The 19,648-nt window shown below is 41.1% G+C and overlaps 1 protein-coding gene across 14 annotated transcripts in view; it reads left to right on the top strand.

The window, feature by feature from the left end:
- The first annotated feature begins 812 nt into the window (after positions 1-812).
- CFAP92 (cilia and flagella associated protein 92 (putative)) overlaps positions 813-19,648 on the top strand; it is a 115,779-nt gene continuing 96,943 nt past the window's right edge. For 2 of the 14 annotated variants that reach the window (XM_061618139.1, XM_061618140.1), the window contains exons 1-4: positions 9,619-10,023; positions 11,829-12,094; positions 13,792-13,985; positions 16,590-16,652. In XM_061618139.1, coding sequence (XP_061474123.1) covers positions 9,965-10,023; positions 11,829-12,094; positions 13,792-13,985; positions 16,590-16,652 — 582 coding nt within the window. In that variant the 5' untranslated portion in view covers positions 9,619-9,964. Of the gene's footprint in view, positions 1,110-1,147; positions 1,388-1,453; positions 1,507-1,580; positions 1,806-9,618; positions 10,024-11,828; positions 12,112-13,791; positions 13,986-16,589; positions 16,653-19,648 lie in introns of those variants that run through there. The other 12 variants (XM_061618129.1, XM_061618138.1, XM_061618133.1 and 9 more) reach the window with 11 other exon arrangements.

The following is a 19,648-nucleotide window of genomic DNA, read 5'->3' on the forward strand; positions in this document are numbered from 1 at the left end:
GGTCAACCAGGAAGCATAACTCCATTATCTCTGCAGCTGTTTTACAGGGTTGGATTATTTACTGGAACAATATACGTTCCAGTGGAAAGTTACAAAAATACTATGTCACTGATGTAATGAATTAATTGAAAATCCAGAAATAAAAAGCCATAATAACAAATAATAACAGAAAAGGGAGAAAGGTCGGGCCTTTCCAAGTCTTTCATATTCCCCATAAGGCAGTACGACTCATGACAGAAAAAAACCCCTCTTCCTCGTCACACTTTCAAACTTATCCAGTGTCTACCACAACACACCAACCTAAAAACTACACCTATCTCCACTAACTCATTCTCTCTCGCACCCACTCATGTCCCTCAAGGTGACATATTCAAGACTCATCATGAGTCATTTATCTTTTAAAGGCCTTTTCATGCTCACAAGACTGGGCTGTTTAATTGTTCAGTTAGCTCAGTAACACAGAGCACATGCTTTGTATGTACATAAAGTCTGAGGTTCAATTCTGGACATCTCCAGGTAGGGCTGATCAGGGCTGGGGAATGTGTAGCTCCGCCCCAGCTATTGTTGGACTCCGACTCCCATCAGCCCCAACCAGCAAGGTCGATGATTAGCGATGATGGAGGTTGTATTCCACACCTGGAAGGCTGGACACCCCACCCCCAATACTGAACTACATGAACTAATGGTCTTAGTATAAGGCAGTTTCCTATGTTCCTATAAATTACTTATTTTCACGTCCTCAGTGTGTATATGCCCCAATTCCACAGGATTCTCTATTGTTCTCTGCGAGCTCTGAGTACGTCACAAAGTCATTTGGAATGCGTCCGTTGCACGTGGAACTCTTCACAAAGCCTTTTGGCAACGTGATGCCGGGAGCACGAGTCTGACACAAACATCACACGCTGATGCCTGAGGCCATGGTCATAGTGTCGCCTGCGGTTCTCTTTATTACTCCCCATTCCTTAAGAGCCACTTTGGCCTCTACGTGCTTCTTCCTCGGGGGCGTCAGAAGAGTAGAAAGAGACGTCTCCGCGGCTTCTGCCTACCTCGGTACCTATCTAGTTGTCACCAGCGGGCCCTCTGAAATAACCTCTTTCACCGGCGAGCAGGCGAGCAAACTAGTTCCTTAGCAACTTCTGTTTCTCCCAGAATCCATACGCCAAGGATAAATAATCAATCAAAGCGGTCGACGAGCTTGCCGGGCGGCTTTATCGCTGCACTGAAAAGAAAAGGAGTGGGACTCTTTGGAGAGGCGGATGGAGGTGGAATGGTTAACCCAAGTTTAAGACGCGTTGTCTTTTGTTGGTGTTGCCATGCACCTCCAGGCTAGAGCGAATTTCTTATCGAGACTGGTTAGCTGGTGACGGTTTTTGCTAGTCGGGTCCAGGTAATCTCGGGGACAGATTTACCTGGTGTGTTCAGAAGGGCCGACCCCCCCCCCTCGACTTTGCCGTTTATTTTCCTGCCCGCTTGCTGTGAAGTTGCCTAGTGAAGTTTTGGCTATAGGTTTGTTGGCGTTGCAAGCGAACTAAGGCTGCAAACCTGTCCCCTCCCCGCTTACTTCATTGGGATACAGTGGGACTTACTTTTGGGTAGACATAAATAGGATTGCTCTGTAAATTTTCCAGTTCATTCGACATCTCTGTGGCTATGGAGAACTTTGTCTTTTTACATTTCTGAATTCGTCTCCTTGAATTTATTGCTCATTTCCCCCCGACATATATCCCTGCTAAGACTGCAATGCTAATCGTGTCTACTGCGAATTAAGCCTAATAGAATTCAGTGAGGTTTACTGCCAGCCTCAGGTAGGTGGGCTTAGGATTGCTGAATTGAATCAGTGTTGGATGTTCTCCATTTCCCCATATGTTTTGTGGTTAATTTGTTTTCAGTGGACTGGAATAATAAGGGAAAGTCCATGTACAGAGTGCATTTTTAGTATTTACAACAATAATTCTCTTTGTGGAGTTTGAGGATACGTATAATTACTTTACTTTACAGGTTCTACCCCAAAGGGTTTAGGGACAAAATAGAATTGATTGCACACACAGTGCCTAGTCATAGTCAAAAGAAAGGGCCTGTTTCTGGTAAGAATTTGAGTGTGCTGAGGATTCTGACATGATATGCTTTAACCCTCAACCTGCCTATCTAGGGTGGCAGCACTAATGAATGCTATGATGAAATACCAGGCAATTGCTTGATTGTTTGGGGAGTGACAGGTCTTCTACTCTGGGCTGTTTGGCTTGTCTGTGTGAAGTCGTGGCTGGGTGGCAAAGCCCAACACGTGCGTTCAGACTCCGTGTAACCTCCTGCCAAGGCACGCTTGTGCACTTTTTAGTTAAGGAGTGGCTTCCCAAGTGTTTGCAATGTAAATGAGCTGACATGCACATTGACTCTACAGTTTATATATGGGTAGCCAACGTGGTGTCCTGCAGCTGTTTTGTGCTACAACTCCCATCAGCCCCAGCTAGCACGGTTGGTGATCAGGGACGATAGGTTGCAGTCCAAAACTACAGCTTCTGCCTACCTTGGTATGGAGGGCACTACATTGGCTGCTTCTGGTGTAGATGTATACACTGGTTTCTCACACATACATATTAACAACCGAGAAAATGCTTGACTGGATTTGTTTCTGGCTTTAAAGCCTTCATTTCCAGCCAAGCTCTTTTGTTTTTGTTGTTGATGCAGGTGTACAAATTCTTCTCTGTTGGCAATTGTACTGCATTTGTGGCTCCCACTATAGGTAGCATTAGCCTGCCATTGCTGCTGCGAACAAGGGGGTGTGCAGGGTTGTAAGGCAAGATGCTGCTACACAAGCTAGCGGGTGTACATCTGAAAAAGAGCTTTTTGAAATTGCACTCGCCACCTGTAGATTCAGCAGGACAAGAGGAAGCGCTTTCCCATCAGCTACAGATGGGGTAGCACCAAAATCCGTCCTCAGAACGGCAAAACCAAATAGATGACTGTGCTCTCTTTTTCCTGTCCCCCATACATTTAATGCGGCACTAGTTTCCCCATCTAATTAGACAGTGTTATTGGCCTTGCTTGCATATTGGGAATGAGATGGTTTTTCTTTTTCTTTTAAAATAGGCAATGTGTTTATTGTATGGTGAATGCACCAGAGTGGTGGGAAAGCTGATGAGCAGTGCAGATGCTAACAATCCAGGGTTGGTCAAGTCATAAGAACGTAAGAAGAGCCTGCTGGATCAGGCCAGTGGCCCATCTAGTCCAGCATCCTGTTCTCACAGTGGCCAACCAGGTGCCTGGGGGAAGCCCGCAAGCAGGACCCGAGTGCAAGAACACTCTCCCCTCCTGAGGCTTCCGGCAACTGGTTTTCAGAAGCATGCTGCCTCTGACTAGGGTGGCAGAGCACAGCCATCATGGCTAGTAGCCATTGATAGCCCTGTCCTCCATGAATTTGTCTAATCTTCTTTTAAAGCCATCCAAGCTGGTGGCCATTACTGCATCTTGTGGGAGCAAATTCCATAGTTTAACTATGCGCTGAGAAAAAAGTACTTCCTTTTGTCTGTCCTGAATCTTCCAACATTCAGCTTCTTTGAATGTCCATGAGTTTTAGTATTGCATTATAAGTCATGCATTATACTCCATTGAAGTCACTACTAGATAATGTTCAACTGGTTTAACTTTATATCTACTTAACATTCTGTGTATTGCATCCAATATATGCATTGGCAGTAGTTGGAATTCCTATAGCATTCTACCTTAATGTTTCAAATTATATAGTACAGACAGCACATAGAGAAATATTGATAGGGCTGAAGTAATGCGGGTTTAAATCTTGGCAGGGAAAGCGATAGATGTTCTTCTGCATGTATGGATTCTACCTTTTCTCCACAAGTTGCATTTCCAACCTATGTAAAATTCCATTGTCACAGTTCCTAACCAGTGTTGATCCCATTGTTGTTGGACATTGACAGTGAAACTTTTTTGTGTCTTCAAGGCACTAATGTGCTTGTTGAAGACACAAGCCCTAATTTGAGGATGTGCATTGCAGCAGTGCTGCATGTGTGCATCTGCATGCACCAACAGTTCCTTGCATGTGATTGATACTGATAAAACAAAAAACTTTGCCTACCAGTTCAGTTCCCAATCCAGCATTTGGAACTGTACATGAGGCCTCACATATAATGCAACGGACTCTTTTGTTGGTACCTGATGCAGTGCCCCTTGCATGTACTGTTGTATGTAGTGGGAATGCATGAATGGAAGCTTGCTTCCATTTCCATGATTGATTTGGGGTGCTTGGAGTATAATGGTCAATTCACATAACTGCATTTCCCTCTGGCTGCCTGGATTTGTGTTTCCCCACCCCTATTTCCTCCTTCAACCCAGCTTGCACTGTTCTTGTGGGAGGTTGGTAATCTAAAGTCTTTGTCAGATTGGTACACAGCTCAATCAACATTAGAGAGGGCGGAGTAACATAATGATTGATTGTAAGCTATGGGCCAGGAGATCCAAGTGTCAGATTTCAGCTCTTTTCTGAAAGCAGCCTTTTTTTTGGTATAGTTTATTAGGCTTTTCACATTATTAAAATAAAAACAGTATAGTCCCTTATTCCCTCTCCCCTGCCTCTCTCTGCCCTCATGCTCCCCATTTCCCCCCCTGATGTTCAGTTGTTTGTGTTATGTAGGGTTCAGGTTCATATTTACTTTATTTAATAATTTGTATATAGCCATTGGCTGTTACAAAAGGAACTAAAAACATTTGTACAAAATGAAATAAAACATTCTGAGTTAAAATACAATAAGATTCAAATAATTTGGTTACAACAACTGTTCATGACGTAGGAGACTCTGAGTTTCTTAGCTGCCAAAGCAAAATTGGCAATAGAAATTATTATACATGGTTGAATGGAAGATAATAGGGAAATCACTGTCTGTGTGCTACTATTGTTTGGTTGGATTAGAGGTAGAATAAATGTTGCTCTTGGGAGGGAAAACAATGGGCATTCTAGCATATAATGTATTAGATCTTCCGGGACTTTACAGCCTGCTATGCATAGCCTGTCGGCGTGAGGGATGCCTAGGTATCTACCATAGAGATACGCCGAGGACATCACCTGAAAACGGAGTTCAGTATATGCTCTTCGGAGGGGGGCACTTGTCAGAATGTCCAGGTAGTGGGGCCACACTTGGTTAGGTTTGATCTGAGAAAACCATTTGGAGAATTTTGAGGTAGCAATTGCTAAACTGTCTAACTTTGCATCCTGGTCGTAGATCTGTTGTCGCAGGGCCTTTGCATTTAAATTAGCAAGCATAGGAGGGGTCAAAAGATATTGTACCCCCAGAGCAAAGAAATTTTTGGCCCAACCCCCATTTTCCATCTGCTCCTCCCAACAAAGTTTGACCAGTGAAGAAGGATCAGCAACCGAGAATTTCTTCCAGAGTCGCAAGAACGCTAAATCGACCCTGGCCATTAGGGAGGGAGAATTTAGTTCGGCTCTTAAATGAGCCGCCGGTGTGCCCTTGGGCAGACCCAGAATTTGTTTGTAAAAAGTGTTTTGGATCGACTCAAGGGCTAGTTGCAAAGAAGGGCCCCAGATCTCACTCCCATACAAGATGGCTGGGAGAGTTTTTGTTAAATAAAGTTTGGTCATGGGTCTCAACAGTTGACCTCCCTTGGAGTAAAAAAAATTTTTTCAGTGAGCCAAGGGCCCTGAGTGCTTGACATTTAATGTGGGCCAGTTGGTGGGACCATGACAGTTTATTATTGATGTATATGCCCAAATATTTGAAAGTGTCGACCTGCTCAATAGAATGTCCATTTAAACGCCAGATGGATTTGACTTTGCTATATTTCCCACATGTCATTATTTTAGATTTTTTGTAATTGATCTGGAGACATTGGGAATCGCAGTAATCTTGAAAATGCGCAAGCATTCGTTTAAGGCCAATTCTGTTTTGCGAAAGCAGGAGTAGATCGTCGGCGTACAATAAGACCGGGATTTTCCTTTCTTTAATTGGAGGTGGAAAAAATGCAGGGGAGGCCAGTACTGAAATGATATCGTTAATGAAAAAATTAAATAAAAAAGGAGCCAGTATACATCCCTGTCTTACGCCTTTTTCCATTGGGATTTTTTGTGATAAGAGACCATTTTGGCCTAGGCGAATTCTTAAAACAGTATCCTGATGGAGAATTTGAAGAAGCCAAAGCAATCTCTTATCGATGCCTGCCTTATCTAATTTACTCCAAAGAAGATGGCGATTAATTGAATCGAAGGCGGCCGTAAAGTCAATGAAAGCTAAGTATAATGAGTGAGGGGGTCTCATCTTTATTTGCGTGATGAGATGCTGTAATATGAACAGTTGGTCTAGTGTGGAGGCCCCTTCCCTAAATCCTGCCTGGACATCTGATATGATGGATTGTTCCTTGTCCCAGTCCAGGAGTTTATTTAGAAGATAGCGCCCATATAATTTTGCCGCTACGTCTAAAAGACTGATGGGTCTATAATTAGCCGGCATGGCAGGATCGCCTTTTTTAAAAATGGGAACTACTATACTCATTTTCCAGCCCATGGGGATACTTCCGGATTCGTTAATTTTTGTAAATAAGGTTGCAAAAATGGGAGACCACCAGGCGGGAAAGGATTGATACAGATCTGAAGGTATCATGTCTTGGCCCGGGGCTTTTCCCGAGTGTAATGATGAAATTAAATTTTCGATGTCAGCCACGGTTACTGGGGGCCATTGAGGGCAATCAGGGGGAATGATAAGTGAACGTTGAGGTGTGAGGGTTGGATCGCCAAAAATAGTTTGAAAATGCGAGATCCATGTATCTGGAGGAATTTGAGGGCTTGGAGTGAAAGAATTTCCAGATAAGGAACCATGGACCAATCTCCAAAAGTCCCCTTGGTTGCCATGGAGGGCCGCAGAACCAAGGCGTTGCCAGATTGTGGTTATGTAAGTAGATCTTTTGAATTTTAATACGTTGTTATATTATTTTTTAAGAATTAAGAGCTTAGCTATGGCCGTTTCTGAGTAGTGTTGCCTAGTGAAGTGTGTTTGGTAACAAACTTGCTTCTTTTTGGCCATGCAGAGCTTATCAAACCATGGCTTATCGTTGTACTGAGCCTTGACTAGATGCGCCTTAGTTAAAGTGACAGTTGGATGGAGAAGTTTGATTATCTGGTCAAAAATCTCCCTAGTATCATTTGTTGGTGAAATAGCTTTTTGTCTTAATTCCATCAACAAAGGGGACGACAAAGTTGTTTTGACCTCTTCCAGTAACAAAGGAGACCACCTTCGATGATTCAAGCCTGGATGAACGCCCATGTCGGGTATAGATTTTAGACAACTAAGCGGAGAGGACAATGACAACCATAACGGGAGATGGTCACTATCTGATCTGTCTGCAATAGACAAATTCTTTACAGAATCAAGTAATTGTGGGGAGATCAGAATATAATCGACTACGCTTGCTCCTTTTTTTGTTATAAAAGTAAAGAACCCTTTAGATGAATCATATTTTGTGCCGTTAAGGCACAAGAGGTGGGCACCTAACAACATTTCATATAAAGCATGCCCATTTCTATTTATTATTTTATCACGTGAAATGCGAGAGAGGAATGAGTAATCACCTAGGGAAGTATCTGGAAAATCCGGAGATTTCGGAAAGGTGGTGCCCATCCTAGCATTGAAATCTCCACCAATAATTAAATTAGTTTTAGGATACTTTTGTTGGATTAGATCTATGAAATCCAGAAGCTCTTGCCATCTTTGAGAACTTAGCCTTGAACCGATAGGGGGAAAATATACATTAATACATATAAACGAAAAATGCGAAGAGGAAAAATGTGTAGAAGTTGTTTTGAGGGAGATGATTAAGGCTTGGCAATTTTCTGGAGCTGAATATGGTATTTCTATTACTGAGGCATTTAATTCGGAGGAAATTAGAAATGCTAGACCCTCACTAGCTCGGCCTTTCTGAGCTAAGCGTTTAGCTGGGTTTAACCAAGATTTAAATCCCTTGAGATAGAGAAAATGGTCTTCCGTTAACCACGTTTCTTGAAGACATACAATGTCGAATGAAAGAAGAAAAGATAATAACTCCGGGTCATTTGCTTTGTTGTTCCAACCGGCTATATTCCAGAATAATAAGTTAAAAAAAGAGGATGAAGATTGGACGGGAGGATCAACCGTGGGGGACTGGGACACCTTGTCGGCGCAACATAATGCAGGATTTCAAGGATTTGGTTCATCTAAAGAGAAAATTAAATCTAAATCCGGTCTTATGACACTTACGTTTGTAATAGGCAATTTGTCCCCCCGTTCGGAGCGCCGGGGAACCTGTGTAGGTTGGGATACTTCAATCTCATTGGGAGCCAGGTATCGCATCTCTGTCCAAGAAACAAGGGGTGAGGTGGAAACCTTGGTATGCGGTAAGGAGGAGCCCTTGGTGGATGTTACTGAGGGTCTGGAGGGGATGGGAGGAGGCAGCTGATGCTGTTGTTGCAAGTCGGCCTTCAGACGATCTATTCTATTGATTATTTTTATTTTCTCCTCTCGAGGAAGGTCGGGAAAAACTTCGATAAGTTGGAGGTCTTCCGAGTCGCGTGATTCGTTGCATATGTCCTTAGGGGAACCTTGCTGGTCGCAATCGGACAATTGAAGTGAGCCAATCGAATCGGAAAGGGGGTTAATGGGTTTACTTAAGGAGTTATTTATACGAGAAGGATTAACCACCAATGGGAAAGGAGGAGCTACATTTTTAAAATAGTGAACGATAAATAGTCCAATGTCCGCCAGAAGTGGTTTCAAAGAATAAAACCGCCGTGAGGTCTCCTTGTTTATAAAAGTTATTATTACACCAGTAGTGGAGTAGTTGCTATGGAGAAAAAAGAGGTTGCTTACATCAGAGGCAGTAAAATGAATTGATGCAGTAGACGTTAAAAACTCACAAAGCTGATATTTGTCAGGATAGCATCCACGTCTCCTTGGAAAATTTAGGAGGACAACTTAATTTTGTTCCATAACTAAGTTCATGCAACTCTTAGATAGATCAGTTTCTATCACCTTTTTGAAGGAGGGTTTCATGACTGGCATTGATGAAGGCTTATTTCTTGCAAGCAATCCCTCCTCAGCCTTTGCGCAGGAAAAATGTTCTTGAGCGTTAAGAATACAGGAAGAAAGGGCGCTTTTTTTTTTAACCATTTGCACAATTTGGAACATTCACTGTTCTCGGGTCAGAGTGGACTGACTTGCTGGAGGACAAGGAGGAAGTGAAGTCTAACAATTTCAATATTTCAAACAAAGGGTTAAAGTTTAACTTCGCCCGAGTGGAGTGCTTGTAGTTCTTCATGTTCTTAGGTTTCTTTAGTTTCCTCTCTTCTTTCTTGCGTCTCTTGATTTTCTTTGGCTGGGATAACTGGGTAGTCATGTTGGTAAGCTTTAAATGATCCTCCTTGTTTACTTTAGTTGTGGTTGTAGCAGAGGCTAGAGATGAAGCGTTATTTGACAGAAGAGCTTTAGCTGTTATTAGAGTCTTAAGGAGAGCATTGGTCTCCTCAAAGAAAGGCTTCATTAAATTGAGTTCATCAAGGATCAATAATGAAAGACCCAAATTGTTGCCAGGCTGCGTAGATGACATAAGTTCTTCAGTCATCGTGCTTTTATTTAGAAAAGAACACAAGGTAGGAATGGTGGGGGAAGGCGGCACAAACTGTATGCACGATTGAGGACAGCTGGCTGGAATCCCTCTAATTAGTAGATCGGCATCTGCCAACTCCACGCTAAGTGGAGTAGAGTAAGAGTCTTGTCTCTGTTGGGGGGGTTCGTTGATGTAATTTAGAGACTAATCCAATGTTAAAGGTGTTATCTTTGGGTCAGAGTCTGTTGATGGACTTCTTAAATCTTGTGTTCCGGGAGCGGAGTCAGGCAAGAAAAAGGAGGTAATTTTCGCCTGGTAGGCTCCTTGTGATGATGTTTGAGACTGTGATTGCTGGTTGTCCATGAGCTCTCTACATCTTTGCCTGGTTAGGACCATTTTGATGTACAGCTACAGCGAAAGGTAAGCAAGATTTAAAATATATTTTTGTAAAGTCCTGTTTTCCACTCAGTTTAGAAGATTAAGAAAGTTCCAATCCAAGATAAAAACTGAGCCTCTCCCAAGAATTCTCAGGAAAGCACCAAGAAAACACCAAAATAGCAAGGGGGAGAGAAAAGCAATGAATCAAAGTTTCTCGCCGAAAGCTTCAAAGTAAACTTAGCTGAGGTTTTAATGAGCGAAGAGTTGAATGTTGCTTAAGATAGTAGAACCTTTCAGGTGGGAGCTGCTTATCAAGGAAAGAAGTCAATAGATCATTAAATCAAATTCTTATGGGAGACGTTTTGCAGCGGCTTGGGGAATCGCCGCCATCTTCCTCGGTTCAGGTTCATATGCTCACATGAGGGTTAAGGTAAATGAGTTTCATTGTTCTCTTGGAGTCCCAGATTAACAGCTGTTGGTTAGAGAAGTGTCCATCCTTGCATTGCATTGCGCCTCCCACTTCTTCCATCGTGGGTTTTACTCAGTGAAGAGTTTAAGGAATGCACTCCAAACCTCTTGGATGTGTGATTTTTTAAATGTAGTTTATAGAGCAGAATTTCCTTATGGGCTGCTAGTTGTAGAAGGTTTTGTATCCAGTTTTCCGTGCTTGATGTGGCCCAGGCTTTCCAATGTTGAACGACTAGTTGTTTGGCTTTCAGTATGACTCAGTAGAACCATCTTTCCAGCCCTTTTGATAATCCCCACTTGGCAGGGATGTAACCAATTACTGTGTTGGTGTCTCCTATTAATCGGGATTTGTCCAGAACCAAGTAAATTCTAGCCTGCTCTTCCTTTCAAAAGGGCTGAAAGCAACCTTGAGCAAGCTGTTCTCTCTCTGCTCCATCTGTGATATTTTGGTGGTGTTCATAGGATTCCCAAGTGGTTTCACAGTATTAGACCTAGACCTCCTTAGCTTCAACAAGATTGTTGTATTATGCCCTTGGATCTATGGGGCTAGATCTGGTGTATCTTACTGCATTCTTTTAATTCTAGCCCACATAAATGTTTGCTAGGTGAGCAGACTGCCCACCCTTATGTATTGGCCATTTCTGGCGTGTTAACAGCCTTGGAGAAGAAAAGAATTATCTCCCAAATGACAAATGTTTCCCTTCCTGGCTGCCTGGAGACAATTCTTGCTTGTCACTGGTGAACAAATGAATGGCTATTTATAAATGAGCCTTACAACCTTGTTTTAAGGTTTAATTGCGGCTGATTCACATACTAATTCATTTCTCATCTCATCACTCAGTTATTTCTTGAGTCTCAACTGGATGTGTGAGCACTGAAAGAGCATTGTGCCTGATGGAGTATGAAAAGCTCCATCACTGGTGTTTTGTTAGATTTGGCAATTTCTAGTGTGCCATTCATCACTTGATGTTGTGGTTATCAATTGATGAGCATGCATGTGTGGAACTTGCCCTTTGATAAGGTATCTAAAATACTTCAATCACTTAGGAAAAGTGCTGTAGAAATGTGAAGTATTATTATTCCTTGTGTTTGTGTACCATATTATGCTCTATGCTTGCTACAGATTTGCCACGCATGAACAGGAAATTGTAATGCAGTTTAAGCTCAAAATGGATGAACCAGTCATGTTCATAGGAGTCATAAGGGTTGTTCTGTGAGTTATTTGTTAGCTGGAAAGTAAAAAAGGCTGGGAGATGTTCTTCGAGTCTCTCCTCATAACAAATTCTGAAAGAGCATAGTACTTGCTTATCGCATTTGTATAATAGTTGGAATAAAGGCATTGGAAGCCTGAAGTACTAATGATTTTAATTTTGTCACAGGATGGCAAGTAAACTGCCAGATCTTGAGGAACAAGATGACGATGAGGATGAGGAGGCAGCCGAGTCAAAAGAGACAGATATCAACACTCTGCGTTCGGACAGCACCTATGGATCTGAAACCCCAGAGGCATGTGGAGGTGGTCACCCCACTCCTGAAGATGAAAGCACAACACGCTCTTACTCATTGAGAAGTCAAGAATTTGATACTCAGCACCTGGTTAACTGCACATTCTCAGTCTCACTGGCTCTTCCAGTTGTAGCTCCAAGTAGGTAAATAGCATTTGTAAGTCTTTTTTCTTCCCTTTTGAAGATGTCACACAGATTCACAAAATATTAAGGAAGACACTGGGCCAAGAAAAAGCTCTATTCCGTTTTTTTCATATTAGTTGCGTAAAAGTAACGCCCCATGAAACATTACAGGTTTTATGGGTTGCTGGTTCTTTGGGATGGCAGCAATGTAGAGAATTTACCATCTTTCACGCCCATGACCGTGTGTTGATGTTGGGTGTGAATAGGTTGATTGTTTGTCCCAGGGCTGGTATATTTCTGGGCCTCAATCTCATATGATTTTAGTGAGTGTGTGCTACTTTGAGTAGAATTACCAAGAGTGGTTCAGTGTCATGAGAACAAAGCAAATTAAGCCAACTTAGGATACTACTTCATGCATCTGATGAAGAAGTGGACTTTAGTCTACAGAAGCTTATGTCATAATCAATTTAAGGTGCCTGTGCTGGTGGGACTAGTGGAGGTGCAGATCTAGGTTGTACAGCTTCATATTTCTACTGAAACAGGAACCACAGATGTTAAAGCAACAATTTTTTTTTAGTGACAGTAGCAAGCATTAGATCAGCCTTTGCCAACCTGGTGCCCCCCGGTGTTTTTGACTATAATTTCCATCAGTCCCAGCCAGCACAGATGGGAGTTGTAATCCAACACATAGGTAGGGCACTAGGTTGGCAGAGGCAGCTTTAAATAATGGTTACTTCACCAAGCATTTGACCTGCTACTTGACTATGGTGCAAAAAAAAAATGCCAGCACCTGAGCAATCATGGCACCATAGGTTGAGGATTGCTATCTTTGCTTCTGCTTCCTTCCACGTCTGATTGTTGGCATGGTGTTGGAGGGATTGCCATTTCTAAGACCACACCTGAGCAGAACTGGTCTTTACCTCAGCCCCCCTCCTTTGGTGCCGCTTCTGGGTTCCACTTACCTTGATCCTCTGCACCCTCAATGTACTCCTGATCTTATTCTCTCGCCTACTTCTCCCCTACAGGTATGGCTTATGGTCTTAAAATCTTAAGATGTAGATCCTCCTATCTGAGAGCTTCATGCTATGTTAACACCTTGGGCCCTGGGCTAGATTTTGTCCTGAGTCGCTGCTGTCTTGTTTCTCCAGCAACCTTCAGTGTGATGGGCTTCTTTGCACATTCTACCACAATCATAGTGCCATAGTGGTTGTTTTTGAAGCTACAGACATAATGTGATTACCCCTCTGGAAAGCATAAATTGGGTTAGTGTAGTGGCAGGTATGGATAATAAATATTTCATATTGGAATAGTTTGATAGATTGAGGAAAGTGATGATATATCCTGATTGTAGATGTAGGATTTTTTGGATGAGAAGTAAAAAATCTGACGCTGAGTGTCTCTGCTCAGCTTGGAAACTACCTTTTAGAAAGCTCTTTGGGAAGGGAGCTGATCCAGCAGACTGTTCATATGTTCTTACAGACCTTTGAAGTAGTTCATTGTATGTTTGTTAGATACATAAATGTATCCCCTTGGTATAACTATTTAAAGTGTATGTGTTCATATAGTGTGTGTGTGAGAGAGCGAGAGAGTGAGCGAGCGAGAGAATGAACGAATGAATAAATGAATATAACCCTGGAAAGAAATGGGGAAAACAATCTTTTGTAATACTTGGATTCTCTTCCCGCCCCCAATTTCTGTTGGGATATTTGTCTAGCAAATAGGCCTTGGACATCCTCTAGGCAAGATATTCCAGGTACAGCATATAAAATGAAAGAAGGATTTATTCCAAAAATGCATCGTTTTTATCATATGGAGTATTTTCTTCTACCAGATGATATTGAACCTCGAAAGTTAGATTTGGTGTTGTTTGGGCCATTGGCTAAACTATATCTTGAAGCTGAATCTAAGGTAAGATTTACCTTAAGGCATTTTAACGTTCATGTTTTATATTCAATGTTTTTTACTCTACCTTGTTGTGACCTTGTATGTTTTTTTGTAACTTTGTATTTAACTCTGCTGTTCACCGCCCAGAGAGCTATTTGCTATGGGCGGTCTATAAATAAAATAAAATTAATTAATTAATTAAATAAATAAACCACATTTATTTATTGTGCTCTAGTGTAATCAACACAAACTATTCCTGAAGTCTGAGGAAAGGGGTTATTGCATGGCTGTTTAATACGCTATGGTCGGTCTCGTCAGATTAAGTGTGGGGAACATTTGGCTCTCCAGGTGTCACTGAATTACAACCCCCATCACCCCTGACCATTGGCCATGCTTGCTGAGGCTGATGGGAGTTGTGGTTCAGCAGTGTTTGGACAGTCAAAGGTTCCCCAACCCAGCTTTAGATACTGAACTGCTTTCAAAGGATTATTGAAATATTTGCTCTGTTTTCTCCTGAAATTGATATAAATTAACAACTTATACATCAATAATGTATGTACAAAATACTGTCCTAATTGTCAACAGATATTCAAAGAGTACATTCATTTGCTCCAGCTGCAGCATACATCACATTAACTTGGACTATATCATATAGAAGAAGCAGGGAGCTGTTCCCATATGCCTATCCTGAGTCTGTTTCTCACCAATGTCAGCGGGTTTAGTTGATCTAGGTCTCTTTTTACTGACTAGATTGTAGCTACCTTCAGTGGTAGGGCGCATGTTTTGCATGCAGACAGCCCCAGGATCATTCCCTGGTGTCTTTAGTAAAGGATGAAGTGATGTGAAAAATCTGTTCTTGAAACCCTGGAAAGCCATTTCTGGTCAGTAAACCAGGGATGGGGAACCTATGGCCCTCCCACAAATTCTTGTCTTAAATTCCCATCAGTCCTAGCCAGTCCTGCACAAGGGTGAGGGATGAAAGGAGTCCAAGTTCAGCAACATGTGTGGGCCCATAGGTTCTTACTCCCTGAAGGGTAGATTGACCAATTACTGCACTTTGTTTAAGACAGCATCCTATGTTATTGTTAACGCTGTAGCTTCTTGCATTCCTCCTGATATTCAGTGAGAGCTGATTATGATTTGTTTCTTGAAATGCTCAGCTGTGTTTGTTGCATGCTTGTCCTGCTCTTCCTTCAGGAAGCTCAGAGCAGCTTAATGTGGGGATCACTCAGCCCCTGAACAGACAGAAACCTGACACACATTCTCAGACTTTTTCCTGGCCTGTGTTCTAGTTTTAAGTCATGCTTTTAGCTGGAACTTGTGAAAGTACCCTCTGGCTTTTGAAGAAGCTACATACCGTAACAGTAATCCAAGCAGCTTTAGAAATAATAGTCATAGATTTCTAATAATTCTATCCTACACTAATATGTAAAGTATTCTGCTGTTGGAGTGTCTGTATAGTTAGGTAAGAGTTGAGATCTGTTGAACAGTCTTTGCCAACCTAGTGTTTTCCAGATGTTTTGGACTACAAATTTTATTAGCCCCGGGTAGCACTCGACTGGTGGAAGTTCTAGTCCAAAACATCTGAAGAGGACCATGTTGGCAAAGGTTGCTGTTGAGCATTCTGTCACTTTAAAACATGATAATTATAGTCCTTATAAAGGGTACACAGATACCTTATTAATATGAAATTTTGGAAGGGGAATCTGCTTGGTGAGATTTTACAGGCTCCTCAACTCAGAAAAATCAGATGAAAAATGGCACAGCCACAGCAACCTAAACAATTGAACCCATGGTAGTGACCCCTTCCCCCCCTGTTTCTAAACACTTTTCTAGTAACCAAAATACTGTAAAGTTAGATATAGATTGGAAGTTGAAATTATTTTGAAAATGCATGTATTCTTTTTGAGTGTACCTTTTGTGGGTTTGGTGAAAATTTGTTGTGTCTGTTGACTGTGCCTTTTCAGTCACATATAACTCCTAATGCATTCAGGTGTGGATCTTCTGCAGTCTAAGAAAATAATCAAAATCAGTAGCAGGTGTTTCTTTGAGTTCTATATGTGCATGCAATAATTTTTTTCTGCCCTGGGAATGTAGCAATAGCTTGTCCCGTCTTGCCTCCAGATTCCTCCTCAAATTACTGTATATTGTAACAAAGAGATGTTAAAAAGAGCCTGAATAGGGGAGGGGGAGCAAAGATTGTGAAGCAGGAGCAGCATTCTGGATGGGAATACCATTCAGAGGCTGGTGGCAAACAGCTGGTGCAAGAAAGTGGAAGAAGTGATATCGCCTTGGGTACACAGGAAGAGAGGCATAGTGGTGAATGCCTGAATAGTGTTTTTGGGAAGGTAGGAAATATTGTTAACTGAGGTAGTGTCTTGATGATATAAAGATTTCGGTGTTCAACTCTTAAGAATTTTGGCTACCTTTTGTCTACGTAAGAGCTGTATGATAGTTAGAAATGTCACATATAAGATATATTTTTGAAGAATTAACAGTTTAATGGGTTGGAAAGTTCTTGATGTGTAGTTTATATGAGATGTGTAGCTGAGACCTGCCACTGTACCTCTTTTTATTTTTCCATTTTCTTTCCTTTGCTCATGCTTCTTTTCTCCTGTTTGCTATCAGTCAGAGACTCCAAAGGACAGTGAGCGGCCAAAGTCGAAAAAGTCATCCACTCTCCATATTTCAGTGAGTACACATAAGATTGTGAGACAGTGCTGGAGATGAGTTTTATGCCTTCTAAATTTGAGATGGAGAATGTAGGAGCCTGCTATTCTGTTGGTCTGAGCTTATGGATAGTGGCAGGCCACACTTTAGCATAGTGGCATTGCTTAATTTTGACATTTCCATTGATGCCGAGTCAGAAGGATATGGCCAGCACCAGATTCCATTCCAAGTAATTCCAGATTAGATTTGGATGATGGGAGGGAGAGTAGGGAGTGCTATAGTTTCCTCTAATGACTGTTGCTTGCTTAATGACACACCATTAATCATTTGGTGATGACACTACACAATATCTGATGCCAAAGGCTCCTTTCAGGTAGTTATGAAATCATAACAAAATAGCAAATTAAAATTAATATACTGTATAAAAGTTAAAATGGGCATAACCCTGGGCCACTTATCATCTTAAATGTAAAATCTTCTGCAACTGAAAGATTCTCAGACTTGGTGTATGGTGATTTTTTGGTTAGCTGTCCCTAGCCTCATGCCCTTCAGATGTTTTGGACTATATCTCCCATCATTCCCAGCCAGTGTGGACAATGGTCAGGAATGATGAGGTGTGTAATCCAAAACATTGGGAGGGCACCGAGTTGCTGGAACGGTGCTCTAGGTGCAGGAGTAGCTGTAGTGATGGCAAATATGGATGGACTTTGGACTTGCTGCTACCTCCTTATAATTTCTTTTTCCACTCCTCCATATCTGAACCAGCACCTTGCCTCATTATGATCCCATGAACTGCGTTGTTTTGGAACAATATTTTATTATTTATTTTTTAAACATATTTCTATCCCGCCCTTCTACCCTATAATAGGGCACTCAGGGCGGCTTACAAAAATAAAATCAAACATGTACATAATAAAATTGTAAACAGTAAAATCACAAAAGCATTAAAATAAATTAAAATACATAAAATACAATACACACACACACACACATATACATATATATAGGGGGTGGTACTAAAAGGACTACAAAGGTATGATTTAATGTAGAAGGCATAAAATCAGTGTCAGGCTCATAATAAAATTCACAGGACCTGTGCACACGAGGAAAAGGGGGATTTTTCTTAACAGCCTAGCCCATACTTCATATTGGAGCAGATGCCTATGGCTCTGTGGTAGAGCACATGCTTTCCATGGAGAAGGTCCCAGGTTCATGATCATCTAAAAGGATCTTGGGTGGTATGTGATGTAAGAGGCCCCGTGTGAGATGCTGGAAAACTTCTGCCATTGAGAAGCTAGATGGACAAATAATCTGAATGGGTATAAGGCAGCTTCAGACAGCTATGCACTATAATGAAGCGCAAAGGCAGTTATCGGAACACAACCATTGTAGCACTATGACTTTTTTTTTATCATTAATTTTATTCAAATTTTCAAACAAAACAAAACAGAACAAAAAGAAACAAACAATAAAATAAAATGTTGACTTCCGATTTGTCGCAGATCAGTTATAGGTCTATGATATATGACAAACCTGTCTCTTAATATATTACAAAATCACTTTCCTCCAGTAGTGTTATCTTAATTAATCATCAAATCTCATTAACATCACTTTATTCTTTCCGCAAAAAGTCAAAGAGAGGTTTCCACTCCTTGAGAAATATATCCCTCGATTTTTCTTCAAATAAACATGTCAATTAATCCATCTCATCAAGTCTACTAGGACCAGTAATTTCAATAGCCATTTTTCCATTATCAGTATTAATTCCATCTTCCAACTTCCATCCTTGCACCCATAATAATCTTGCTGTCATAGTCATATAGTAAGAGTCTGATGGGAATTTCCTTCATCACAAATATTTCCTTGCCATCAATTCTGAATGTGTTGCTGAAATATTGTTGTAAAGTCATATCTCTATTCCTCTTTTTTACGAAATGCACTAGCACATCTCTTGAGAGTTTTTCCATTGTCACATATCTGGAATTAATTCTATAAATTTTCTCTATTTCAAGTTCCATCAAACCATTCCAGTCCAGAAATTCCATCGAAACATTGATAGCTTTATCTCTGATATCTTCATCAATTTCTCCAGGGACAACGCCGAATTCCAAACAGTAATCTTTATCTCCAGGATCCACAAACTCCAAATATTTTTCCAGTTCCACACTTGATATATCTGTTCCAATCTCCAGGACTTGCATCCTCCCTTCAATTTTTGCCATAAAGTCCAAATCTTTTTTCCAATTCCACATTTGATATATCTGATCCAATCTCCAGAATTTGCTCCTTCCCTTTAATTTCTTTTTCATATTCTATTGCTTGTCCATCTGCTTCTTTTCTCATATAATCCTTTATTTCTTTCAACTCCTGTTTCACTTTACCAAATTCAGTTGCCATCTCTTGTCTACTCTGTCCCAGTTCTTGTTTCGTTATCTTAATCTCATCCATTATCTTCTGAAACATATCCAGAGGGGAAAACCCTTCCAGGGGTACATCCAGGGTCTCTGCCACTTCTTTGATTGTCATTCTTAAAGCCAAAAATAAAAACCCTTCAAATTTCCAATATAGCCACAATTCCCAAGCAAAGAGTAATTTGCTTCTTTTTCCTGACATCTGGCCAGCACAGTTCTTATCTCCTGCACGTCCAAGAATGCAAAACAAATTTGGTTCACAGCGCCGAACAATTAGTAACATACACGAACAGCAGATTCATCTAAAGAAAGTAGTCCAAGAAAAAATAGTCCCAGACATATATCAATCAAATAATCATCTAAATCAGATTTTCTCTTTGGGTAAGTTGTCCCTCATCCGTTTTAATCTTTATAGTTTCCAAATTCAGGCCTGCTTTTTGCCATAAAAAATAAGATAAGCTTTTTAAATTTTCTTTCCTCCTCCTTAATTCCTTGTATAAAAGAGAGGTGTAACTCACCCAGGTATCTCAATTGCTGATTCCCAAACAAATCTCTTTTACTGTAGTAATTTAAGCCAAATGATAAGATTAGACAGAAGAAAGCTCG

Source organism: Rhineura floridana, chromosome 3 (assembly GCF_030035675.1).
Source record: "Rhineura floridana isolate rRhiFlo1 chromosome 3, rRhiFlo1.hap2, whole genome shotgun sequence".
Classification (NCBI taxonomy): Eukaryota; Metazoa; Chordata; class Lepidosauria; order Squamata; family Rhineuridae; genus Rhineura; species Rhineura floridana.